The sequence below is a fragment of the Pempheris klunzingeri genome, chromosome 10, assembly GCF_042242105.1.
Source record: "Pempheris klunzingeri isolate RE-2024b chromosome 10, fPemKlu1.hap1, whole genome shotgun sequence".
NCBI lineage: Eukaryota > Metazoa > Chordata > Actinopteri > Acropomatiformes > Pempheridae > Pempheris > Pempheris klunzingeri.
In genome coordinates this window covers 25,731,228-25,758,858 of record NC_092021.1, presented here as the reverse complement: position 1 = coordinate 25,758,858, position 27,631 = coordinate 25,731,228, and the positions used below count along the sequence as shown (strand labels likewise).

At 42.3% G+C, this 27,631-nt stretch overlaps 1 protein-coding gene across 1 annotated transcript; it reads right to left on the bottom strand.

Moving 5' to 3' along the window:
* gdap2 (ganglioside induced differentiation associated protein 2) lies at positions 1-27,593 on the bottom strand. The gene is made up of 14 exons (XM_070837755.1): positions 27,363-27,593; positions 24,901-25,114; positions 21,741-21,880; positions 20,702-20,855; positions 20,177-20,265; positions 19,255-19,331; positions 18,540-18,699; positions 15,632-15,782; positions 15,046-15,122; positions 12,644-12,720; positions 11,975-12,114; positions 5,392-5,446; positions 4,502-4,645; positions 1-114 (listed from the first exon to the last, which is right to left on the bottom strand). Exons 2-14 carry the CDS (start codon positions 25,080-25,082, stop codon positions 73-75), a joined length of 1,488 nt encoding a protein of 495 aa, XP_070693856.1. The 5' UTR covers positions 25,083-25,114; positions 27,363-27,593; the 3' UTR covers positions 1-72.
* Between the last annotated feature and the right edge of the window lie 38 nt (positions 27,594-27,631).

The following is a 27,631-nucleotide window of genomic DNA, read 5'->3' as shown; positions in this document are numbered from 1 at the left end:
GTAAGGAGTTCAGACCACTTGGGAAACATGACGTCCATAAACAGCTTCCATTTGACGGGCTGACGTCTCCTGTCACAGACTGGATGACTGGGGGCGATGGTACGGTCCATTCACCTGAGGGGGGGGGGGAATAAACAGTCCAGGTGAGCACAGAGCACAGAGGGTTTATATATATTATAACTTTATAGTAAAATATCCTAAACACACAGTTCACAGCTACAACACTGATCAGTATCATACTCAGATTACAGTGTAATTCAATACAACTGAGTATTTCAGGCAGATGGTTTACGGTCTAATGTTTTAAAAGCCTACCAGGAGGGAGGAGGGAGGGAGGAGGGAGGGAGGCAGGGAGGGAGGGAGGGATAACAGCCACTCAGACATGACATTAACATGAAAGGTTGATGCAGGAGGAGATTTGTCGACTGTAATTTTACTTGGGGGGGAAAAAAAAAAAGAGCTTCAAACTCAGAGTTTGAATCAACAGAAATCTAAACTCAGGGAGGCTTCCATATATATATGACAGGGATATTTATCATATATATCATCATAAAACAAAGGGTTTCTCTGTCAGCCTGTGTCACTGAGTACAGGCCTGCTGTCCCTTTAGGAAGGACACCGTCCCCTCGGAGCCCATCACTAACAAAAATGTCACAGCAGAGACATAATTTGCCTCCAACGAGCTTCAAGATTTATTTGTGGCGGTCGACCCTGAGGGGAGGCGAGGGATGTGAGCGTCCTGAATCAGCAGGACCAGAATGCATCATTCTCGGAAAGCAGGAATAATAAATACCAGGCAGACTCGTTCTACACAGAAGAAACACTCCTCCCTAACGGGCCCTCCATTAAACCAAGTGCTGAGCTCTGCCAAATGCCTTCAGCCGTGTTTAAAGTTCCTACAGGTTTGACGAACGCCTGTAAATAATCAGACAGGCTGTTCTACCTGCTACCTTCTCCTGCTGCTAACCAGTGAGACAGGTGATGTACTGTAACATGGTGAAACACATTAGGACTGAGGGTGGGTGGGTTTAAGAGAGAACTGGTCTGAGCTTTGAGCCCTTCACATTCAGTTTAGTTTAGTTTTTGAAGAAGGAGGAAAAGTTCTGAACACAGCTGAGAGATGAAGGTTAAAAGGAGACGAATCAGGTGTGTGTGGATCACAGTTTATTTATTATTAGTCATTACTATTATTTATGTATTTATTATTGTTATTTTATGGTTGTTGCTAGCTGGTATCCCCCCTCAGCTCATTAAAGGGACCTTTTTCCTGTTAAATAGGAGTTTTTCTATTTTGAGTTCTCGAATCGTTGGGTCTCTTAATTAAAGAGTTCTTTTAAACTTTTGTAATGAATTGGTGCGATTTAAATAAAGATTGATTGATTGATTAAAGGTTATCTACACCATATCTCGGCTTTAGTGCTGCTACGTTAGCTCCACTAGCTCAGCTGAGTCTGTTGCTGGGCAGCAGCTCGGACTCTTTGGCTCAGTTTTGTGCTGTGAGTCTGCTTACTGAACGATTCATGGACTCAACGTATTCGTTCATCCAAAACAAAACAAAGGACAGAAGAGTTTGGACTGAAACGCCGTCTGTCTGCTCAGGTCTTCTCCCTCCGCTAGAGATGTTTGCTGCTACATTAATATTCTGAATGTCGTACAGAGAAGCTGTAACTTGACACAGCAAACTGTTGCTTATTTACTCATCCAGCAGTTACGGAGCGACATTATCATTAATGTGGTGTTTCTGTGACGGTCGTAAGTCCAACTGTGTTCACCAGCTAGTCACTAATGTGTGTCTGCTGAGCAGCTAGTGTGCTTTTTGAGTTTCTCTCTGAAAACAACACTGAGAGGTGGGAGTGAACCAGAACAGTAACACTGCAGCCTGACAGACAAACAATGAGCTGAAACTCACTATAAAGCTGAAGGGAGCTGCAGATTTAGGTGATAATCCTCTGTAGGTTCACATTAAGGAGCAAAACCTCTAACATTACACTTGGACATTAGATATAGTTCCTCCTACAGTGTCTCAGGTAACCGATGATCTGAGCTCACAGGAGTCTCTCCAAACAGGAGAACACAAAGAATCATTATTCCCTGGACTCTACCAGCACTGTAATTCAGCAGAGCAGGTTGTTTCTGGGTGACAACAACAAAACACAGGTGCTACAGCCCGGCCGGAGAGGAGGCCAGTCCATTGTGTTCACATACCGACAATTCAAATCTTTACAAGAGTGAGCGAAGCCACAGAAAACACTGCACAGCTCTAATCTCAACCACTTATGTAATACCTAACTTAACATTCTCACACTGAACAAACAGAGTTCACAGGAGCTGAATCTCTAATGTATCCAAGATGACGAAGGGTCTAACACTCAAAGTATATCCTAAAGCAGGCAGAACCAAAGACACTGCAGGTCTCCAAATTAAATGTCACCAGTGCTCGAACTATAAATATCAATAATAATAATACGGCAGCGAAGACTAATCGCGTCAAACATGCTTTCATACATTAAAGTACCACTCAGAATCCAATCTCAAGTATATTATTTCACTCTGGACGGAGGTTTAAACAACAATCCAATCAAAAGAGAAAAGGCTGCAGACGCCACCAGCAGTGAGATGGATCCAAGATGTGGATCTGCACATCCGTTAGTAAAAAAAAACCTGTTTCTATTTGCCAATGTGCAAGTAACTACAATTAATTCATTTCAAAGAGAGAAGCTTTTTCCTCCAATATGAATAACTTGCATCACACTGGACGAGCCGAGTGCGTGCGGTTCTGTCATCAATATACAAATCGAGACCCTCCCGATGTTAAATCCTGCCCTGATCTCACGTTTCATGCATTCAACATGGACCGAACTCCTCATCCACAATCCAAGATCCAAAAATTAACATATTTATGCTTTTTAATCGGCCAACACAAACTACAAATCACCTCAAAGTGAAAATACGTAGTCGGATACACGCCAATCGACGGATCATGACGAATCCAAACATGACTGCTGGATCTTTTTTTTTCTCCTGCAAACGGGACATGAAAACCTGACTGATGTCCTGGTTTGACACATTTCCTTTTAAACAGCTGCCTTGAATTCAGAGCAGTCTCAGGCCTTCGTCTTGTGGTCTGAACGTTTCTTCTCTTGCAGCACTTTCTCACCGGTCGGCGCACCAGAGCAAAGCTGCCGTAAGCGGAACATTTACTGCTTTTCGCAGCACCAGAGCCTCGTTACATCAAAGCTACTGACATCCATGACTTCATTCAATTATCCTCACATCCGATTTCAAAGGGGAAATCAACACGGAGCATTCTGGACAATCTTATTTTAACTGAGTTTGTAAGCTTACTGATTAATAGGTGTCATTTCTCGAGATGGACAAACACACAATAAACAAGTCATTAGCTGATTGTTACTCAGCTTCCCCCCTTTTTTCTGGTTCACATCAGAAAGAGAAACATCAAATGGATAAATGAAGAGACTTTTTTCAGATGTGTTTCTTTCCTCATTCCCTCTCTGCTCTGCTGTTCCTCCTTCAAAAAACAGCTGATGAATAGTGAATAAAACACACATGGGTGTAAACACGTTCCAGTGTTTAGGTTTGGCATGTGACGCAGGGAAATCAGCACGAGGTTAGGTTTCCTTTAAAACACAATAAGCCGGAGAGCAGATGTGAGGTATGTATGTAACTGAAAACGCGGTCAGGGGTGTCTTGCCACCTGAAAATGCAAAACTGATTGGAAATACCAAAAGGGATCTGCAGACACAAAGACTATAGGTTTCAGACATCAGAGCTCATTTTCAAGCCAAAACGTCAAATCATCCGTCTCACATTCAACATGTTTTTCATCTAGTGACAAGATATAGTTTGTCTTGAATACAAGCCAAATTATCCAAAGCTACATTTTATGCTAAACCACCTGTTGTAGTCTGAAAAGAGCCTTGTTCCACATCCACATGCAAACGTCCAGCACCATTTACAGACACAAAGTCAGGAGTTAAAGGTTCTCTGTGTGACATTCAGAGCATCAACATGGCACTTTATAACCATTTGCTATGTAAAGATAAAGTGGAGTAATGGCGACCTGAGCCGGGGACGACGTCACACTCGCTCTGTGTGTTGTAATCCGAGCTTCTCTGTGCGTCTCAGTCCATGAATTGTTCAGTAAGCGAACCGAAACCGAGCCGGAGAACAAGCCAGAGCTGCTGCCCAGCGACAGACTCAGCTATGCTACTGAGCTAACACTGCACTGAGAACCATTAAGGCCTGTTCACCCTGAATGACTGAAGATATTACTGCACTATTTATACGGCATTTTTCCAGGTAATGTGGTACCAATGTATTGTTGTTGCTTGTGTGAACTTGCATGAACTTTCAGGAATTACTCGCTGGAGTTTCATGACTAAACACGCGTGTGATTGCTGTATTGTCTGTGCCAATCACATCTCCGTGAGCGTTATGGATTGATCTATCCCCTCGGTGTATTTGTGTGTGTTTTGCTTACCCGGGCGTCATACTCCAGGACAAACGGAGGGATGTCGATCTGCTCAGGTTTGACGCAGGTGAAGAGCTGTTGCAGGTTGTCCAGGTAGCGAACCTTGTCCTTTATCCCCGACACGCTGAAGGTGGTGAAGAACCATGTTGAGACCTAGTGAGAAATAAAAGAAAATAAACAACAACATCATCGGTTCTAGATGGGATCTGATCTTGATTCTATGTTACCAAGATATTAATTTTACCGAGGCCAACAAAGACAAAACAAGTTTTTAAAGCAAACATCAGAACTAGATTGAGTCTAATGAACCTTTAATGATCCCCCAGGGGAGGCACTCAGTTCAGTTCCCTAGATATGTTATTTTGATATTAGAAAAATATTTACAAGCTCTGACTTTGCATCTGGATCTGCATCTAAATACAAAGTGTGAAGGACAACCATGCTGATTTTGGACAAATACCTCACCATGGGAACGTTAAGGCTTTTTAACGGAGGGAATAGATTTGTTCAAACCTTCTAACGAGGCAGACACATGAACGCCGAGCCATTTGGAATAATCGTGCTGCCGTAGCAGGGCTGATGTGTGTTTGGGTAAATTACATTTTGTTGCAATTCCACAACGCACTTAAGAATCACAGCAGGTTACGTGAAGAAGGACACAATTTGGAAAAAATGCGCAAACCGAGTAAAAACAGTATTACATTAAAAAGAAATCACTTTAAATGGTGGAGCATAGAAATTAAAAAGGATTGTAAGAAATTAGTTTGCCTTCATGAGCATAAACATACAGTGATGAATGACAGCTACTGCTGCTCTTTACATTTCTAATGTTTGGTAAAGGAAATATATGCACTGATTTGATCCTGTAGGTCTGAACATACAGTAAGACATCATCTTACCTTAGAGCGAAATGATGGATGTACAAAGTAGAAGGCCTTTAAATTCTTTTTAAACCTGCAACAGATAAAACAGAAAGTGTTTTACAGGAATGAGGAATGACTCAAGAACTCTTAAATACGAAACTGAAGAAAAACTGGAGTTGTGTGAAAGTGAGGATAATGATGACGAAGATGAAGAGAGGAGCTCCGGGCCATCCGTCAGCATGGAAACGTTTACCACACAAACATGCACATCTTATGTCCTTCGGCTTCTCACGCAGCACCCCGACCTGTGGCTGCCTGAGGCCGATGTAGGTCAATTAACATGATCATCTTTGTACAGCGGTTTATTATTAATAAGCCCGGAGACGGTCTGCACAGACAGAGAGACGGGAAAAAGTACACACAGACACTAAAAGTCAAACACAGCATCTACGATTAACAAAGATGTCGCTAAATATGCTAATTATCCAGTTTGAGTCGAGCTGCCAGACATTAAATGTTTTAAGGATAAAAGGAGTAAAGTTAATATTTTTCTTGGCAACAAATCAGATGAAAAGACCAAAACCAGCACTGAATTGATCCTTTTGCAAATGCTGTAGCCAGACCTTCATATAGTACCATAGACCTCCATAACTGTCCAGAAACTATTCAGAACACATGAGTGAGCCACACTGGCTGTTCCTTCACCGTCATAAACATGGGCACTGTGGTTTATGTTACGCACTCTGTCTTCTGCGGCACTAAACTCTCACTAGAGCAACAAATGCGCATTAATCCACAGCTGAAAATAGTCCCCAACAAATACAGTTCCTAAAAACAGTTCCCAGCTGTTTTTTTAAAGATCCATGGATCAAAAGCTGAATCACTTCTGTGTCACATCATTAAGTGAGAGAAGAACAAAACTGGCCTTTATTCCTGTGAATAAAGTCAGTTTATAAGCGGAAATGAAACATGTGTTAAGGTTCCAAGTAAGGAGCGACACCCTTAATGAGAAAAGTCTGATGCCGGTGAGCATTCAGGTGCCGTGATCAACTGAATCCTGATCAACAGGAAAGAGGATTTCCTTTCAAAGATCACAAAAGTGGCCCAAATCTGTTCCCTTTACTCAAATATGACTCAGATCACAATGTGATCCACACACTCCTCTGTACAGAAGTAGCAGCCACTCCTCCATAAAAAGCAATAATTAAAGATTTGGCTCTCTTCCTCCTCCTCATCTTATAAATTCACTGGCTTTCAGCGTACATGCTGACTTCAGCGGCCTCCATGTTTACCTCTGTACGACAGTGTGCTCTGGACCGCGAGACGGCTCACATTTAGAAAACAAAGTGAGCCGCCAAACAAAAGCAGGAGATGCTAAGGCTCGCAGTGTGTAAACGTAACATTAGACCCTTCCTTCTGGGCATGTTTATTCATCACACGGGCAAACTCTGCACTTTGGTTGGTTTAATGTAACACATGATGTCAGAGTATCCAACAATCAGTTCAGTGCTATTTTTCAACCAAGTGATGATTAATGACTTTGTCAGTTGGATGTGGTGCTTCTAACCACACTGGCAGAGGGCTTCAGGATGGTGATGTCCATCAGCGGGGTTCATCCAAAGTTAAACAGCTCACCAACTAGAAGATGGATCATCATTAAAATTGGTACGGACACCCAAGGTCTCCAGTGGATTTATTCTAATTAACTGAGGTTTTGGGTTCCCCCGACTTTTCCTCTGGTGCCACCATGATGACACAAGTGCCAACATCCATCCAACAACTTGGCTCTGGATGAAATCTTGGCAGGAGTGACGGCAATCTCATCCGTTATGGAGGAAATCCATGAAAATCCTGCCGACTTTAAAAATTCAAAATTCAGATTTGGATTTCCAGTTTTGTTAGTTGTCATCACTGTTCTGTCTGACACACAGTGTCGGCTACCACAGCTGGAGTACTGTGGACCAAACTACTCACCTTAAAACCTGAGGGTGAGCCTGAACAACCAGCCAAAAAAAAAAAACACTCAGTTTAGACACTTGTCTCCATGATCTCATACCCTGAGCTCATGGCTTGAGGTGAGGATTGGAATAGATTGGTAAACTGAGAACTTCTCTTTCAGACCAAGCTCTTTTTACCACCAGACACCCAAAAACAAAACAAAAACGGTGCTCCGATCCACCTGCACATCCACGCACAATCAATCCTAGGTGCTGGACAGAATAAATAATAGTCCACACACTTGATTATGTTCCTGTGAACATTTATTACCACTTTACTGCATGGTGTCTTTGAATATTCTGATTCTACAGTTTGTTATGTCTGTTAGACAGTTTTTAAGTCCGTATTTTGGGTGAAATTGTTGATTTCTTTAGCATGAAGCCGAGTAATGAGCAGGAAAATGTGAATCTCACACACCTCACCACCACTCATGAAAAGGACCCCAGGTCACACTAGGACTTGGACACTCAGACCCAACCAGCAAGGAGCAAATCCACCATTTCCAGGCAAAGTACCATGAGCTCGAAGCTGGAGGTGCTGATTTTCACTTCACTTCACCCTCTGCTGCAAACCAACCCATTGCGTGTTGGAGGTCACACACCAGTGAAGCAGGAAAACCACATCTTTGGCAAAAAAGCAGATATGCAAACCTGAGGTCAGCAAACAAGAAGAAGCCAGTTCAACTGGTGATTCCCTAATAATTGGAAGCACACTCTCAGCTTCGTTGTTTGAAAGATCGGAGCCACCAGGCTGTTCTGGCAAATCACGGTTGCCGATTTCCATCTGACAGTGACACCATGGCAGACATCCTCGGGGTAAATCTCCGACACCTAATCTGATCACTAAACGAAAGCCAGCAGTTACTTTCAAATTTCAGCGACTGACGAGCTTTTATTGACGGGTCATCTATAATCCACTCAGCGCTGGTAGTGGACACTTGGCAGTTAGTTTCATGGCAGTACACCGACAATAACCTGCCACATTTACAACACACACACACACACTGTAAAGGTCTGGTTGGGGTGAGCTGCATCTGCTCATGTAACACAACTCAGTCAGCCAAGAGAGGAGGAACTTGATCCTTTGGTTGACAAACTAACTCATAAGAGAATCTGGAGCATTAAATCATGATGTGGGGATTTCTGCTGTGGTCCCTGTCAAACCCTAAACAGACAAAAATAATAGCCGACCTCAAAAACTCATCTGTCTCCTGAAGAAAGTAACCAACATCTCCCCACCAGAGAGTTTTGGAAAACTCATGTTTGGCTTTAGTCTGCTGGTTTGGTCGTCTGGAACCAAAATGCATCTGAAGCAAACAACAGCTCGACGGGTTGAACATGCTGGACATGCCAGGCCGGCGTTAGCGGTTCCACTGCATGTGCAGAGCAACGCTGCCTCCGCCAAGACAAAAGAGCAGCAGCTGCTTGAGAAGTGAAACTAAGAAAAGTTGCGTCAGAATTAGAAGTGGGAACATTTTTACAGATCAAAGTTGTAGGTGTATGAAATATCAGCCCTAAACATTTGCTTCCCACTCTCACGCATCACACAGAAACAACCACTGTACAAACCTGATAAACCCTGAGGTTCAGGTGCGGCCAGCCAAAGTGAAATATCTGAGTCAAGATTGTACAAATAAACAAAGACATCGGCTTCGCTTTAAAACGTTCAAACTGGCTGTTCCTAATTGGAGTCTAACCAGTCCATCTCCTCATAATGACGTTTCAGGAGCCAAAGCTGAAGGCCTGCAGAGAGTTTGTGGAACTTTAAATAACCTTGACATTTTAAGGTGATTAGCATTTCACCCTGAGCTGCAAAGCTCTGTGATGAATCAGCAAAGTGCTGCACTTAAGCAGTCGTGGTTATTGTTTATGACTGAATGGAGTTTCCCCATTCTAGTGAAAAGGGGAAGCTGAACCAAGGTATCTTCGATCATATTCACCATCGACTGGCATCTTATCTGGCACTTCTTTTGTCTCTGAAACTGTGTGGTGGAGATGTAACACGTAACCAGCACATGACTTTGACAGCCTTTGAGTGATTGTATCATGTAAACTAAGCAGGTAAAACACTCCTAGATTCAAGTGTTGTGTAAGACTTAAGGGCTCGACTGAACTTTCCCAGTCAGAAAGAGGTTAAGAAACCGAACGACCAGTCTCAGGAAGTAATGAACGGAGGAACACTCAAGGTGAAAGGTGCATAATGACTGCATGGAGTTTCCCCTCGCTTGGTTGTGGTTACTACAAACTAGAAAGAGACAAGAACTAGAAAGGTTTAACTAAGTCACTGAGTCCTGGAGTTTCTCTCTTCAGTTGTTCCTTTAGTGGTTTCCAGTTTAGAAAAATACTAAATGTTTTCTTCTATAAAAACTACATTATGTTCTCATTTTTTTTCTATTTTGTGTTAAATGGCAATGAATTAAACTCTTAAGGATAATTAACTAAAGCATAATTCCTGTTTCTACCCCAGTTTCTGAGGTTTTGGCCAACTTTCAGACAGGGCACAGACAGCAGTTCAGCCAGTTTGCCTAAACTACTTTATTTTAGAGAACCTAAACCTGTCTGATCACCTGCCTGCTCATGTTTCTTTCCCTGTCAGAGCTCCTCTGAAGCCTAAAACACCACTTTTCCATGACTACACCTTTTCATCAAACAAGATCTAATTTTAGACACATTTTTCTGCAATGTATCCTGATATATTTAGTATCTTCCATCATTTCAGGTCCTTGACTACAATTATTGGTTTGCAAGAACACATGAAACAATAAAACAGACTCTGCACAGGTTGAAATGATCACAATCCAGTAGGTAATACAACACTGTGGGTCGACTCTGACGGCTTGTTGGAAGTGTAATGTCTTTCATTTGTGGCTCTGATTTAGCTTAATGAAAAGAGATGCAATGGAAGGTGATGGTATGAAGTTTGTCAATAGTCCACATGATCTTACAACAAGTAGGATATTTTACAAGTTTGTCTTTGTCAAGTTTTCATTGGGAATAAGATAACTTGACTGTACGTGATCCATATTTCATTTAAAATGAGTCTTTAGTTGATACCTTCTCAGATTGTACAAATACAATATAACGTCTGTCGATTAGTTTAGTAAGTGATTCCTATGAAAGGCCTATCCAGAGCTAGTTCAGCTCAACTACCCTCTTTGAAAACCCTCTGATTAGGCTGAGTCACAGCCAATACATCAACCCGGGAACACGCTCCAAGTTTGGGTTTCCTCTTCCAAATATGGCCGCCAGATTTCCGAAAAAACCACAGAGAAACAAAAGCGTTTCACAGCTCGTTGTGCTTCTCCAAAAATATAAACACTGTAACCTTGGCGGCGTCACTCTGTAGCATGAACAATGCATCTGAACTTCAATGCAGCTGCAGAAGGCAGCGCGGCCAGAGGAGGAGGGACGAACGAGAGCCAAACGAAGGCCAAACCAGGGTCAAACGACAGCAAAGCCTCATAGAAGATGATGCACTTTTAGTTTTGGGTTTTATCACATCCAGCTAGAGATGTGACACCAAGGAGGCAAGAGAGTGCACCTTTAAGATAAGATATTCCTTCCTCCGTTGGGGAAATTTACAGTTTTATTACACTTTATTACGTTTTTCCAGCCAGCTAGATTTGATGTTGAATCCAAGACGGCAGCCAAGTCAGTCCATTACTTGTGTGTCAGCATCTACAGTCTGAGTTTTACTGTTTTGTCCATGAAACTGGATGAAGGTTACTTCCCAAGAATAACATCTTTCCTCCAGTCTGGATCTCTGGATGGTGCATTTTTACTAGGGGTTATTGGACTGGACTGTTTGATACCTGGACCCAACAGATCCTGGTGGTTTGCACTGATGGTAGTTATCGTTGTGCACTTTCTTCTGTGATATCTAAAGAGATTCTAAAAGCTTTGAAGAGCCTTTCCCTGGATGTTGAGTAGGCAATTTTCCTGCCCATTTCTGATAAACATGTTGCCTTTTAGAAGTTTAGGATCAGCGGTAGAAACAATCCCCAGTTCTCTTCAGAGCTAATTATGACAAAATTAAAACTAAAAGGTTAAGCTAAAGCCAAAAGTGAAAACAACAAAATGCCAGGGAGCTGTCAAAAGCTGTCCTTTTGTTCCATCTGGAGGAATTCCTCTGGATGTTTGGTGTGAAGTCTTCAAAGAAAAACCCTCACACTCCATGTTTGATACGCTGGCTATTAAAAACTGAGCATGTAGGCGGCCAGCGGAGTTAGCCAAATGACTGCACATCCAGATCACACAGCACAGAACATTTAAGTTGCCCTTGGGTGGGTGGTTAGGTTAAAGCAATAACAGCTCCAGTTTTGTTATTCCACCATTGTGCGTGGCAGAATAGGGCAAAGCTGAGAGGAAAGAGACTAAAGCAAAGGCAACTGAGCTAACGTCTAATCTAATTAGCCTTTTGTTTGACTATCTCGTTTAAGATCAAAGTTCCATTTGTGTGTCAAACGAGTCCAGCAATTAGAAAACGAAAAGAACAGAATGCTGCATATGCATGTGTTTGGTTCAGATCGTGTTCGTCTGACCAACGTATGCACCCGTCTCACGGGATGTTACTCAGCAATTACTGGCTCAGTTTAAGGAGGAATGTGAAATGTCGGACTGACTTGGCGTCGACGATGTCGTAGAGGTTCTTGAGGAAGTCAGAGTCCAGGTGGTTGTGCTCGCCGGTCAGCGTGTGGAAGTACACCATCACGTATTCCTTCACGGTGATGTGGTCCATCACATGGATGAAGTACAGCAGGGCCTGCAACACAAACACAGTGAATCAGTGCGCTCGCTTTTGCAGTCCTGCATTCTGTTACTAATACTAATGCTTCAGGACGTTATCACTTGGTTTATGAGCTGGTTTTTGGTGTTTCTGGCTGTTAAAAGACAGAAGATATGGATCACCAGTAGAGCCACATCACTGCAAACCCAGAATACTGTTTGTTTGTTTTTTTAAATACAAAAGTTGTTTTATTGTCTTTGGGTCCCAGCTGTAGTATTGTGGTAGGTGGAGATAACTTTTAAGATACGATAACATACGCTTTGGAAAGGACGACAGTGTTTGTGTGGAAAAGGAATACAAACACAAACATATGTGCACACAAACAAAATCCATTTGCACAGTTTGCACACAGCCATAAGCACATTTAAACACAGATGGACACATGAAAGGACACAACACACACACACACACACACACACACAGAAGGATGCTCACAGATGGAGTCAATTCTGACCGACTGCGACATAAACAAAAGCATATTATCTTAAAAAAAACATTGTGTTACCTTTTCAATGTCGATAAGAGTCACTGGGATGTTTCGTCCAACCAAAACCATCACGGTCCGACCACACATGTCCACACCTGAGGACACACACACGACACTAAAGAGGTCAAACACACACACACACAACACTAAACACTAAAACAGATGAACTATGACTGCTGATCAGATTGATAACTGCAGTGTTTCAGAGGTCTCTCATTACTTGTTCTGTTCAGCACTGCTTATGGTAACAATTTTCTGTCTTATTTTATAAACCAAGGACCCTATTTAAGTCATCAGTGCTGCACGGTCTACAGAAAGGGCATTAAATGTGTGTCCGACTCCACTGTTGCCACTTCAACGGTGCTCAATCTGGGCAAAAAGTAAAGCTCAGGACTCAAAGGGCTTGTATTTAGTGTCCTAATTAATCATAGGAGTGTTCTGGGCGTAACGTGAGTGTCATCTCCCATTCCCCTTTAAAAGAAAGAAGAAAGTTTGCTTCTTACACAACTTGGACGTGAAGATGACAACCGGTTAAAAAGAAAAACCCCAAACATTCTTTGGTTACAGCTTCTAAAATGTGTGGATTTGCTGTTTATCATGTTTTTATGTCTTTGTGTTCTGAGATGTTATAGATGATAAACATAATCGACAAATTAGCTGATGAATAAAAACAATATTTAGGCTGCTGGATGTTATATAAGTTGCCTGCATATATAATTCAGAGCTGCAACAAGTAGTTGATTAGTTTATCAGCTGATCGTCCTTTAATTGATTTCTCAGGCAAGACGTTCTAAGATAAGATATTCCTTTATTAGTCCCATGATGGGGAAAGTCACAGCAGACAGGAGGAGATATGAAACTAAATAAATAAATACATGTACAGCTCTCTGGTTCCATCTTCTCATGTGTCAGGATTTTCTGCTTTTATTCTGAAGTGAGGAACTTTAGTTTTTGGACTATTTGATCAGACAAAACAAGTCATTTCTAAAACATAACAGTAAGCTCTGTGACTTGTGACGTACTAAACGATTAAACAACTAATCAGACATAAGAAATAGGTAATTAAATTAATTGGTGATTGCAGTCTTAATGTATTTGCAGCGACATAAGGACACAGCTCCTCGTTACCTCCGTTATCTCTCTGGTGTATTCCACAGTATTAGCGGCCTGTAAAAGCTCTGCAGCTTAAAGCTCATTCTGCCTCTCCAGCACTTGGTGAGCTGCCTCTCCTTGCAAATCAAAACCTGCCCCCACAAAGGAAGTGACAACATTACTTTGAAAGAGACTGAGAGGTGGTTAGCATTAACGCAGCTTAGCCCCATCGCATGTGTATCTGATGATGTTCTTGATTTGGTGTTTGTATTCTGTGGTGCATGTGAAATTCTTCTGAGGGCTGTGTTTTGTTTAAACCAGTTTTTTTTTCTGTGCACATTCTCTGTGTCCAATGTACCCGAGTTACTGTTTTCTATCCTGTATTTGTCCTCTTCGTGAACACAATACGATCCTTTCATTCCTGCAGCACAACCATGAAACACATTTTGTAAAAACCAGCAGTACGACCAGCGTGCTCGTCTTTTTCCTCTCCTGCGTGCACTTTAATCGAACATGCTCGTCTCTTTCCCTGCACTCAGGTCTTCCTGCAGTTTAGATGTTGTGTTTTTGCTTTTCTTTTATCCTCTGCCTCTACAGAAAAACATTATTGGATTCGTTTCATTTCAGCTGCATTTCTTACATCTCAAATCAGAGAGAAATTTGACCGTGAACTTTCCTGCAAAACCCGAACACTTGAAATAATGAGCCTACTTTGAAGAAAAACAGGTAATCATCCCATATCTGCTGACATCAAAGAGAGAAATCTTCTGCCCTGTGATGCTGGATCCTGAAATAAATATCTATATATTTGTATTTGTCAAGTGAGGACACAAAAGTAGAAACAAAATAAAACCTGTTGTCATCATCAGGAGACAAGTAACCCCTCAAAGAACCCATCAAAGCCACCAAACCAGTAGTATATTATCATTATTATTATTATAAATATTGTTATACTTCTTTATCTTTATGCTATTCAGTGGGTTTAATTCCAATTAAATATCTGAGGTCATGAGCAAACTGGCCTGTGACCCCAAAAGACAAATTAGATGGAACAATGGAGCTGAACTGTGTAACAACAAGGCCCCCTACTGGTGATGACACCCAACTACACCTTTTAACAGCTCAGGAACGTCATTTATCTAATTATCTTTTTTAAATCCATGAAAAAATAATAGATAAATAAACAGAAAGGAAAACTGACGCCTGTTTCATGCCTGAACACTCCAGAGGTTTGAGGTTCACACTGAAAAATGCCAGAATGGAATACGTGGCGTCTCCCTGCCTCCCCCACACACACACACACACACACACACACTAACAACACATACCAGTTTGATATAAGGCTTTCAGTGCAGCAATGTCTGACAGGTCCTCTGCTCTCGCCCGACAAAGCCAGCGATTGTAACTGCAGGAGAGAGACGCACACACACACACACAGACATGGTTTTAATTTATGCTTCATAAATGACACGGCTGCAACACGCGATCCAAACGTCACGGGTATGAAACAACGTAAGAGTTTAAGACAGGAAGGCTCCTCGTGGGTTAGTGGTAGATAATCTGTGCTGTGACTCGTAGGGAGGCCCAGTTCTTCATGCAGTGAAGCCACTGTGTTGGTTTAATGGCTGTAAATACTTCTGTAAAGTATGATCATGAAACAAATCAGAACTTTTTCAGGTTTCAACTGTAACCACTCTGCAAACTGTGGTGCTACACCTGTGACTTTGTGTGAAGCTTTTCTTGCTTTCTACTCTTTTTTAAAGGTCTGTATTTTTCATGTTATACAGTAACACTAAAGGCAGAAATGTCAGTGCTAATGCTGCTGATGCAAACGTCCACGGAGCACAACTTTAGCATTTAGCAAATTTCACGGTATGTTCCAGATATTTTAGAATTTGGGTCTCTTCCTCTTACTTCCTCTGGTGTTGTTTCTGCATGGCCGCCTCTGACATCTGGCCCTGCAGGATCTGTTTCCGCTGTTTGTCCACATCGCCCTCCATCCGGGCGAAAGCGTGATTCCCCACCTGACCCAGATCCGACTCCAGACTGTCCTCTTCAGACTCATCTACACAAACAGACGGCGACTGATTATTCACCTTTAATTTGAAATGAATGAAGGTGAAGACAGATGCACAGAGCTTTGGGTCTTATTCAGTGAAACACATCTGTGTTCCCACATGCAGCACACAGAAACTGTAAGTGAAGCAGCAAACATTCCTGGATGCGGCTTCATTTTTCTCTTTGATATCATCGTTCTCCCCTAAAAGCATCGACTGTGTGCTTGCTGTGTTTGCTTGCCTGTCTTGAATGTATTTCACTGATTCTGATTTATCTGCAAGCGTGACTTTATTGGTGTGTGTTTGTGAGAAAGCTGGTGGTGAGGTCATAAAATCAAAAGACAGAATTCAGGCTCAGGTTCAAGTCCGTCTTTCTGCTTGGTTTTCTACGACCACGTGCACCGACATACGCGTGTCTGCGCATTTTATCTACATCCAAATGGAGGTGCATGTCCTTCAGTGTGCGTACTTCAGCCTGTTGTTGTTGGGTTTCACTCACAGGCGGACTGCTTGCTTTGGATCAACACCACGAAGCCACATCTCGCCTCTTTGAAGCGTCACGCCAAGAGACGTCGGACTGGAGGTCAAAGGAGGCAACAGGCTCGAAGCAGAAACCACAAACACTTGCTAACACATGCACGGGTGTAACCTTCACAATCCTCTTCACTTAAAACTAACATTCAGACAAAGCACGAGCCAAAGTTTAGGTTGGTAAACTACAGAAGTACAAAATGCAGTTTAGATGAGGATTCGAGGCTTTAAAGGGAGTTTGAACTGAAGCTGCCAGCAGTCAAAATGTCCTCCTCTCCCTTCTTCTTCTTCTTCTTCTTCTTCTTCTTTGCCTGCCTTTTTGTTTTTCCTATGCAATAAGGCCAAATACTGTACGGTTATACAAGTGTCAGCTCTGTCACGGAAGAAACATAATAAAATAATAAGCTAGGAGCTCACTGGTGTCCAGTATGAGTTCATCCCTGCACATCTCTCTCCCCTCGTTTCCTGTCAGATCTCTACTGGAAACCATCTAATGAAGGAAAAGCACCGTGGCAGACGGTGACGGACTGATAATTGGGAGGTTCAGGATAAATCACGGTGGGCTGGTTTTGTTCTGTGTGGACTGAGCTGATGAAGTTGAGCATGTGCAGCCTTTGTGTCATTACACAAACTCAAACACACACTCTGTTAATGGCCAGACCATGTCTGCCACTTTGACAAACTGGGTTGAAGATTAGAATTAAATGAAAGGAAAGCAGTGGTGCCGATAAACTACTGATTAAAAAGGAAAAAAAAAGGAGCAGATGCATTTGTGCAGGTGATCAGTGAGCTTCACCTGCTGCAGTAACACCTCACCTGGCCTCCTCACAGCAGTACATGGGTAAAGACTATTCAAATGTGTTCAGGCAGCAGGAAGCAGGTTAACTGCATACTTAAAACCTCATCATGACGGCCGGACATGAGAAATAAATCAGCATCAAGTCAATTCATTCCTGAAGTCCTACTTCTACAATTTCTTTGTTGATTCAATCAATCAATCTTTATCTATATAGTGTCTATTCATAACAGTGTTATCTCAAGACTCTTTCCATAAAGAGCAGCTCAGACCAAACTCTTTAATTAAGAGGTCCAATGATTCAGGAATTCAAAATGAAGGATTAAAGAATCCCCACATGAGCAGCACCAGATATTATACTAGGTGGCAGGAAGAACTCCCCTTTATTGATTCCTGGCGTTAAGTATAGTTATGTAGATGGAAGTATGACTCATACATGGAGATTCTTCTTATGACTAAAACACCCAAAATTTTTTGGGTTTTTTATGGATTTTGAACCGTTTCTTTGTTTGTTTGTAGCTCCTGTGAAGCACCAACACTGTACTCAATGTAGCTAATAGCACAAATCCACTGTTAACAAAAAAAAAAAAGAGGTGAAGAACTGGAGTTTAATTTGGAAACAAATAAAAACATCACATCCTAAAACAACCTGTGAGCTCAGAACAGCCACAAAACCACCTGCTCTGTGTTAGTCAGGCCTGCCGGGCGCCAACTGAAACACTTTGTAATATGCAGAAGACGATCCGTGACAAACATGAAGTCCTCCAGAAAGGCACGGCTCGCTCAGCCAGTGTGTGTGTGTGTGTGTGTGTGTGTGTGTGTGTGTGTGTGTGTGTTAGTACTAGTGTGGGCTAAAGGATGCAGGCAACCAGATGTTCCACTTACCCGGTTACAGAATATTTCTCTACCCTGCTCTTCCACGTCCTTAGCGTGGCTCTCTGGCTGCACTCGAACACACCGAGCTCATCAGAATGTAATCCTCCTACAGACCTTCAATGTTCTGGTTATATCTAATGTTCTGGTTATATTTAATGTTCTGGTTATATCTAATGTTCTGGTTATATTTAATGTTCTGGTTATATCTAATGTTCTGGTTATATTTAATGTTCTGGTTATATAAACAAAATAAATGCAAATATAAAAATATGAGAAGAAATGTGTGTATATATATATATATATATATATAAATATATATAAGTGTGTGTTTATTGCACAGGATGGACAAAGATAATGAGTGGTGATGAAGTAGCTACATTATCGGCTAAAGGCAAATCAATTGATCTTGGAGTATTTGTTTTTATTGGCACAAGCAGAGACTCTGATTCCAAAATAAAATATGAACCACTTGAACTCTCTCTTAGAAACTGACCGCTGATATTACATGTTCTTTCTTATGCTGGAAAAATCACCTTATATATATTAAAAAAGGTGTGTGTACCTTCCAGGGTGCCTGGCTTCTCTGCGATGCGGATCTGTCTCTCCGGGACGACCGGTTCACCCTCAGAGTTGCCAATGTCAGCCGGGATGAGAGGCAGGCAGGACTTCTCCTCTTCCTCAGAGCGAGGGTAGTACAAAGGCAGCAGCTTCTTGTACACCGGCTGAGAGAACACACACACACACACACAGGTATAAAAAAAAAAAGCAGGGAGGCAGTGGGGAGACTGATCTTAAATAAGAACCTGTAGGTTTGGTCTTTACAGCATCTCATTTTTTGAATTGGCCTCGAGAAAAACATTAAAAAGGTGTCAGTGTGCTTCCATGTGAGTTTAATCCAGGAGATTAAAAGGCCTTTTTTTTGTCACGTTTCATCAGCAGAAGTGAATAAAACACTTTACTCTATAGTCACATATATATATGTGTGTGGGAATATCAAGTCTTGATTGCGTTCAGAGCAGCTGTACACGTGGCTAGATTACATGTCATATGACAGTTAAGAGGCTGAATCATGTGAAGAAACGGCCGGAAATACAGAGTTTTACATGCTTTTTCCTTCAAGATGCTCCCAAACAACAACACTAAGTGTAAATATGAGCAGTAAACATAGTGGACACTTGTGAGAAATAAAAAAAAAAGAAATAACAGTCCAACTTCCATAATCACTACAAGATTAATCTATGGTGGAACGTATTGGCACAGACTGAAGTCGTACAAACCTCCTCTGTGTCCGTCACTGCGAAGACCACCGCCTCTATGCTGTTCCCATGGTTCTCCAGGAACCTGCGCACTGTTCCTATGAACACACACACACACACACACACACTTCATGTTACCTTACATATGAAGACCTGACACACACTGAACAACCTAAGGAATAAGGAATACTCATTGATTAAACTCATAAAGCAGCAAATCAGCACAGAAACTAAAACGGAGCCGCTGCATGTTTACATTTACAATAAACTGATGGATCAGGTTGTTGACTGATCGAGGCAGCACGGGCAAAACAATAAAGAAATATGTACTGACTTGTGCATTTGTTTTTGCTAGATGCAGTCTAACACAACAGTCCTGCAGTAAATGCTGCTTCCATGAAGTTTACAGAGTTGTGGAGAGCTGGTGAATCAACTTTATGGCCATTTGCAGATTGTGGTGCTCGTAAATTATATTACGTTACACTGACAATTTGTGTCTGTGTGCAAATACACAGATGCTTTTCTCGGCAGAGTAGCTCCTGTGTGTATACTGAACATATTGTTTGTGAAGCCTGGTGGGTCACTGGACCTGTAATGTGTTTAGGTGCATCTGAAACGTGGATGTTTTAGTGGTTTATCATCAGGCCATCATGGGTGCTGAAGCGAGCCAGAAAGGCAGAGGGTTGTCTGTGTCTTGTTATTTGTGAGTGTGTTTTTAATGACATTAGTGTGACTGTCTGTATTATCTGTAGAGTGTATACATCCAGGAGTTGTGTGTGTGTGTGTGTGTGTGTGTGTCTGAGGTAAGTGCCTGGAGACAAGAGAGTAAAGTGATATATGACACGATAAAGAGCGATCACTGGGAACTTTACTACATGTTATTTATGTCTAGAGCCTCACTGATAAAAAGCTGTGTGTGTGTGTGTGTGTGTGTGTGTCTTACTGAAAGCGATGTGTGTAGCATCCTCCAGTGGGTAACCTCTTTTGGTCGTGCTCACCACGCAGAAGCCAACCGACGCCATCGACTGCTCCCTGAGGCGGCGAGAAGAACGAGCTCACACACTGTTTGCAGCACGATGCAGCGACACAACCCTGTCGCTTCTCTTTTCAAAACAAGGCTGGAATGTTTTAAATGTGCAAATCCTGTATTTTACATTGTTAGATATTTAAAGAGTTAATAAAATAAAATCTAGGTTTTCAGCAGACAGATGTTTCTGAGATGTTTATTCCTTGTGAAGCTCTGAGAGGCTTTTCATAAAATCTAATTGTTTATTTGCACTCGTCAGGCACAAATATTGTTTCATATCACGTAATCATATCTGTGAGGAGACAAGAAAAAGCTGGAAGCTGACAAATTCAGTCCAGACAGCTGAAAACGACCGGACTTCACATCACAAGACTTCACATCCCAAACGCCGGCCGGTTTAGCGCCGGCAGGCTCACTGAGAGATGATCTGACGGTTCTTACGCAGCCAGCTGCATGATGTTCCTGTAGCAGCTGTACAGCGAGCTCTCCGCCGCCGTCCTGTACTTGGCTTTGTACTTTGGTCCCACGGTGTGGATGATGAACCTCGCTGCCAGGTTGAAGCCTTTGGTCAGTTTTGCCTCCCCCGTCCGACATCCTGCACATGAACACGCAGACAAAACTTCACCCTTTGGTAGCAAGTTGATACGGAAAAAAACCTCCCCATGAAAAATGTTATGTAATGTAATGTTATGTTACAGGGACTATTTTATCGATAGAAAGTAGTTCCAGTCAAAGTTAGACTCTATGGATTATCTAGAAGGTCTGCAACCTTTACTATCAAAAGAGCCATTTTGGCCCCCTCTCCCACCAAATAACATTCACCTGGAGCCGCAAAACCTATTTGACTCTTAAAATCTTAAAATGAAGATGACACCGTGTATTAAGTTTTATATATAGTTATACTAAATATAAAAGAATTATAGTTTGTTGCATATATGAAGTTATAGAACTACAAAAAGAAATCTGTTGACATTTTATTGTTATAACAAAGGAAAACACCAAACTCTGAGGAGGAGGAAAGAAAACACTGGCATGTAAAGCCCTACTTTGAAATAAAACACAGAACCATGCTGGTCCATTTGAGTCTTCGCCTTATTTGTGAAAATATAACAGTATCTACAAAATTAGAGCTGTTCCCTTTGATAGAAGCTAAAGGGAGCCAATGTAGAGGTGCTGAAGAGCCGCGGGTTGCTGACCTCTGATCTAGAATAACCACTGTGTGTTTGGATGCCATCCCTTTGAAAACTGAGCCACTCCACTGAGGAAGGCCATGAACTGTGGCTGAAAGCTTTGGGAAGAGTTCCAAACACAACGTGCATTTGACACTAAACGGATATTTCATTCCTTGCATGTCTTCATGACAGCAGCTGTGGAGCACTGACGGCCCGGTTACGTCCGTGTGCAGCCACGTTCATATTTACGTCTCCAGACTGAAGCATCTCCGCTCAGATCAAACTCCATCTTTCCCCTAAAAATCTACCTTTGAGTTTGAGCAGCTCATCCCGCAGCTCGGGCCCGGCCAGCTGATGGATGCTGTCAGACACCGGGTTCTTGTCGTTCAGTGACTCGTTGCTGGTGTTCACGATGGAGGTGCAGTTCAGCAGGGCGACGTCCCCGGTGCTGTTGTGGAAAGGAGGAAAATAAAACAACTGCTCTTTTAAAAACAGGCACCAACACATATGTAGGTCATCTGACTACAATTTACTGTTGACACTAGATACCATTGTGTTGGGATGCTTTTGTTGTAGCAGTGTCAACATTCCTGCTAGTGTGCACTCTTAAATTGCTTTATTCAACATTTCTCTTTCTCACTAACTAAATATTTAGTCATTCAGTTTCATTTTACCGCATAACAGTGGAGCAGTGATTGGTGTGGCCGCACATGTGCCCATTAGCCTGCACACATTTGTCCAAACACCCTTGAAGGTTTAGACATTTGGCCAAAGTAAAATGCTTCAGTAAAGCCGTTTCTTCACTCCACGGTTTCTCTTTGGAAAGAACAATGAGGAACTACTTCAGCATGTGTCGAAAGCATTTGGTCACAAGACAAGTTCTGCCTCCAGGACAGAGAGGGAACTGTTTCTTAGGCATCTCTCTCTCTTTTAAGGTTAAATATGAAATGAGTCAGTATCCAAATCAACCAGGCTGCCAGAAACTAGCTCCTGCTGACAAACAGCCCTTGTCGGCGGTCACAGCCGCTCTTCATCGGTCTAAATTGGTACGTGACAGATATTCTCTGTGAAGAAAAAAGGCAGTGATTAAATAAGCAGTTTTACAAACGCTGGTTAATGTCAACAAAGACACTGCGGTGCCTCTTCTATTCATCACAGGTCTGCGTGTGAGTCACAACTACGGGTGTGTGGATACACAAGAGTTATTGATAACAGTGGCATTACGCCTAATGTGACAAAAACATGACAGCAGCAGCAACAAGCTTCTCTGAATGTGAAAGTATCAGCCGGTAGGTTGGTTGTTAGAGTTCATCTGCTCAACAAACTATGGCGAAATGTTGTGAAATGCAGTGAGAAGATTTAACAAGGTGGTTGGAGCGAAACAGGAAACACAGGGATGTTTTCATCATATCAATTAACACAGAAACACGTGGCTGCACACACGGAGAGCTCAACAGCTGATGTGAGCTCTGATAGAGACAAACACTGGCACAGCCCAGTAACCAATAATGAATAACACACTACACATTAATAATGCAATCAGTCATTTGGATAAAACTAATAAACACAATATCAACATGATGTAGCTCCAACAGTAGGTGATCTCTGTATCTGGCCTGTATCTTATATGCAACAGCACAAATTAAAAACTTTGTTAAAGGAAAGTGAAAACCAGACTGAAGGCAGCAGTAAAACATCAACACTTTATTTCTTTAACTGTGTGTGTGTGTGTGTGTGTGTGTGTGTGTGTGTGTGTGTGTCTGTCTGTGTAACAGAGAAGCAGGACTTCCTGTCGTGGTCTGTCCAGGATTGATTCATTATTTTCTGTTTCAATCATCATCACCTGTCTCCTTAGAGGTTTTTCCAACACAGACCATTTTTTCTGGAAACTGTGGGATCTCAGCCCTCCTGGGGGTAAACGGACCAACCTGGGGGGGGGTCAAGACTCCCTCCACTGGGGGAGGAGAGCTGGGACCCACAGCAGTGACAAAGCGGTCCTGAGCTAAAAAGGTAGCCCTGTTTGAGGGGGGAGTTCTCCGCTCAGTGCAGCAGGAATGTGTTTGTGAGCAGGGGCAGGCCGCTACAACAACAAGGCTCTTACAGAGAAACCGCCGCAAAGTCTCCCTGCGGACGGTCATGTGCTGCTCCACAAAGAGGATTTATGAGGTGATCCAGACTCTGAACTGTTCCCGGCGAGCACGTGGAGAGAAAGGCAGTGTTCGAACTGCTATGAAGCACCAAACCAGTGTTTTTAAGAGCAGAGCTGCTGGATTCTACCTCAGGCTTCGATGAAAGCTGCGTGTAGGCTGAACGCCTGCTCTGAATTTATCCATAAAACAACTAAAAATGACAAAATGGTGGACAAATTCAGTCGAATCAGGGAAACCTTAATGTTTAAAATCAGGCAAAATTCAGAGGGAGCACATGACTCAAATTCTAAAATACAAAGCAATGATTTATTCAACAAAGAAACCATGAACCAACATGTCATGGACAGAAGTCAGGACTCTAAATGGGCAGAAAAGGTTTTTCTAACCTGATGGATTTGATTTCTAGAGTCGGGTTTCCTTTAACTCAGAACTACTGAGGCTATGCACACGGGCCGACTGACACTACTCACAGCCACAGTGGAAAACCAAAACAGGATTCATGGCTCCACGTCACAGAAACATCGACCTACAGTCGCCACAAGTTCTTCAACAGGCTTCAACAAAGCTTCTAAACAACAATTCATTCTTCTGGCCCACAGCAGCAGCTGGATGGGATGTCTGATCCCAGGAAAACAAACACCAACCTCGCTGTAAACACGAGCAGAGACTTTGTTTGGAAGGATCCTCGCAACAGTGGGACGGGTGCTAAAGACATTTCACAGCGACGGAGACGTGTGATTAGTTGGCTCACACGTTACATGTACATCATAGAGGCCGACTGTCCGACCATCTGAAGAGTGGGAAGTGCAGCAGGACAGAAGTGTGGGGATCTAAGAAGACGACCGACAATCTATAGAGAAGAGATTTTCACCCAGCAGCAGCAGCAACAACGCTAACGCACACTAATATTCCACTAGTGATGTTTCACTTGTTAAAGCCAAACAGATCAGACAGATGAGAATTTAAACAACGACCTGAAACGACAGATACTATCTTTGGGATTTTTTTGGTTTTTGTTGAAGCCACGTCCCAACATGGCCTCATGAGCTTCACTTCGGCCTGCCACCAGGGGGCGATCCAGATGTTTGGGCTTCACCTCTGGGGAGCCGTCATTATAAACAGTGTACAGTTCAAACAAGACACGGGGCACAAGCGGCTCCAGCTGTTCCACTTCTCCATATTTTCACGTGATAAAAAACACATTAACGTGAGTTTGCACGGCCACAAGTAACCAGCTCAGCAGGAATACTGACTTTTCTGGAAATATGTCTGATATTTTGTGCGTGCATCATTGTGAAGAAATGCATACGTGACTCACAAGAGGATGATCTTGCGGTTGATGTCCGGTCTGAAGGGGAAGGGCGAGGGAAAGGCCTGCTGGCCGAGCAGGCTGTCGCTCTGGTCCAGCGGCGTCTCCTCGCCATCCTCCCCCAGCTGCTGCTGCCACGTGGAGAGAGTCTGGATGTCCACGAACTGGGAGCGAGCACCCAGAGGATCCATCCCCCCTCAGGAGCTACGGGCTCGACCTCACGCTGCAGGCAGAGGGTTACAACATCACATATCAACTCAACTTCATCTATAAAACCTGCCGTTCACCTCTGCTACGACAGAGAACTAATCAGTTTAATCTGCTTGATGAGGGCTGCGCCTACTTTCACGATCACTTTATCTGATTCTTGTTTTCTCGGTTAGTCGAGTTAATTATTTCATCTAGAAAATGTTAGAAAGTGTTTCTGTTTAATCCTTTCACATGAGCCTGAAACAAAGAAGTTCAGTTTACTGTCACAAGACGACAAAGAAAAGCTGATTAGATTAGTTTTCTGTTGACTGACTAATCAATAAGCAGCTAATAGTTTTAACCTCTATATAGTTGGATCTATTAGTCCTTCAGGTTAAAACCAGTGATGAGAAAGCTTCAGGCCCAGCTGAGGAGCAGTTTCTGTTGTTCTTCTCTCTCCTTCTGTGGCTGGATTGTTACAGGCTGGTGTAAAATAGCAGCTCTGGACAGGAGCCCCCAAACTTGGCGTCTGCTATTTGTGAAACATGTTGTGCTTTCGACCTCCACTGTGATCGCTGGAAATATCTGAATATGATTGTCCTAATTGATCAGGTGTCCACAGGAGCACAAAACACACACCTTAGAAAAAAGCTGCTGCCCTCCAAACACTCTCTGATAGCAAAGCACCTTGTGTTTATCAGCGTGGATTTTTCAAGGGTGGCATCAAGTGAATACTGTCAATAATCATCAGTCGTTATTATTATTTAAAGCACCAGAGAATCACAAGCTCCAAACGATGCCTTCAGACAGCTTGTTATCAGACAAACAGCCCCCAAAATCCAAAGATATTAAATCTCCAATCATATAAAATAGAGAAAGTATCGAAAAGCATCAATACTTTACAAAAAGTGCAATATTTCCTATATTTTTTAATATTTTTATAACCAAACCATGTGCAAGAGCCCTTTTCATCATGCAAATTACACTGTTGTTTGTATATACTGTATATATATATATATATATATTCTCCTTTTTTTTATATCTTTTATTCTTTTATATTTCTATATATCTTTATACTTCTATCCAGTGTGTGTGTGTATGTGTGAACTACTGCTGCTGACACTGTGAATTTCCTCGCCGTGGGATGAATAAAGGCTAATCTAATCTAATCTAATCTAAAGAAGATGGAACCAGTAAGTGTATGTTTCATGTTATATTTTAATGATTATAACAGTATGTGCAGATTAACTTTCTGTCAGTGATTTAATCTCTAGATCTTCTGTTTCTGTTCTGATTGTTCTGTTTTCAGTACGAGTGCTTTGTCAGAGACTTGTTTCACTTCAGAAGCAGAGAAATCAGACATTTATTAGCTTGAAATTGGACACGACTGGATTTACCACACATCAGCACAGAATAGTGGTTAAACAGCAACAGCTTCGGTGGGATGAACCTGCAAACATCAGAGCTGCCACTCGTCAGTAAACCGATCAAACTACACTCGGGCCTTTCACCAGTCTGACTGTACTAACGAAGTGGAAAACGTACTGAGAACCCTGCGTGTAATGACATTATCAGCAGATTGGAGGAGAAGAGCTCCAGGCTGTTAGACACCAGCGTGACGGCGGTCTCTCTGCTCAGAACAGAGCCAATAAACCTGAGTAAATGATCCAAACAGGAAGTTATCAAACTGATAAGTGCTCATAAAGTTATCTGATTTCTTTAATATCATCCAACATGTGATTTTACTTCCTTTAAGCAAATGTCCATCCAGTTCTTTCTTTTCTTTCTGAAAAGAGAGTCTGTGCTGCTGTGCTTTTTTATAATTTCACAGTAAGCTGAGCAGATTTGGGGTTTTGGACTGTTGGTTGGTTGGTTGATTGATGATTGATTAGCTGATTAAAAAGCCAAACAGTTGAAACACCCAGTTCCTCACATGTGATGCTTCTGAATTCAATATCACCAGAGGATATAAGTTAAGTTTGGCTTTATGGGGAGCAGATACACACAGACACATATGTGAGTTGGCTTATACTGACAGCATTATGTCTTCAGCATTATGTCCAGGTATGTTTGCAGGCAGATCATTAAATCACCCAAAAACAGGATGGTATTGACAAACTGGGAGGCAGCCTTTGACCCCAGGAACAGCCGTGCTGCTGGTAAAAGATGCATTTCCACCTAATTACTAAACTCCTTTATCTTCCTGAGAGGAATAATGTCCGTATAAACCAACTATCACTGTATTTTGGCCCCTTTTAAGCACATTTTCAGGAGTTACCCACCTAGCCAGCTGTATTTCCTCCAGGCAGAGGTGATGTCCACGCCAAAAAGATTACAAAATGATCAATAAATCTTTACACGACGATTTGTAGACTCAAGGGATATTGAAGTTCGTCTTAGTTCTCATTCTAGCGAGCCAAGTAGTCGCAAAATCAGACGAAAATTAAGTTTAAAAGTGCAAATTGTCCTGGTTTCCACATGTAGCCTGTAAGCTAGGTGCTTGGTGCAGCCGTGTTAAGCTAGCTACAGGAAATACAGCAATATCCGGTTA

Excerpts from the sequence above, each read along its gene's own strand:
- gdap2 (XM_070837755.1), bottom strand. The coding sequence starts at position 25,082 with ATGGATCCTCTGGGTGCTCGCTCCCAGTTCGTGGACATCCAGACTCTC. Across the intron at positions 19,332-20,176 it reads TGCTACACACATCGCTTTCA|GAACAGTGCGCAGGTTCCTG; the intron begins GTAAGACACACA and ends GTGTGTTCATAG. Across the intron at positions 115-4,501 it reads TCCTGGAGTATGACGCCCGG|GTGAATGGACCGTACCATCG; the intron begins GTAAGCAAAACA and ends CCCCCCCCTCAG.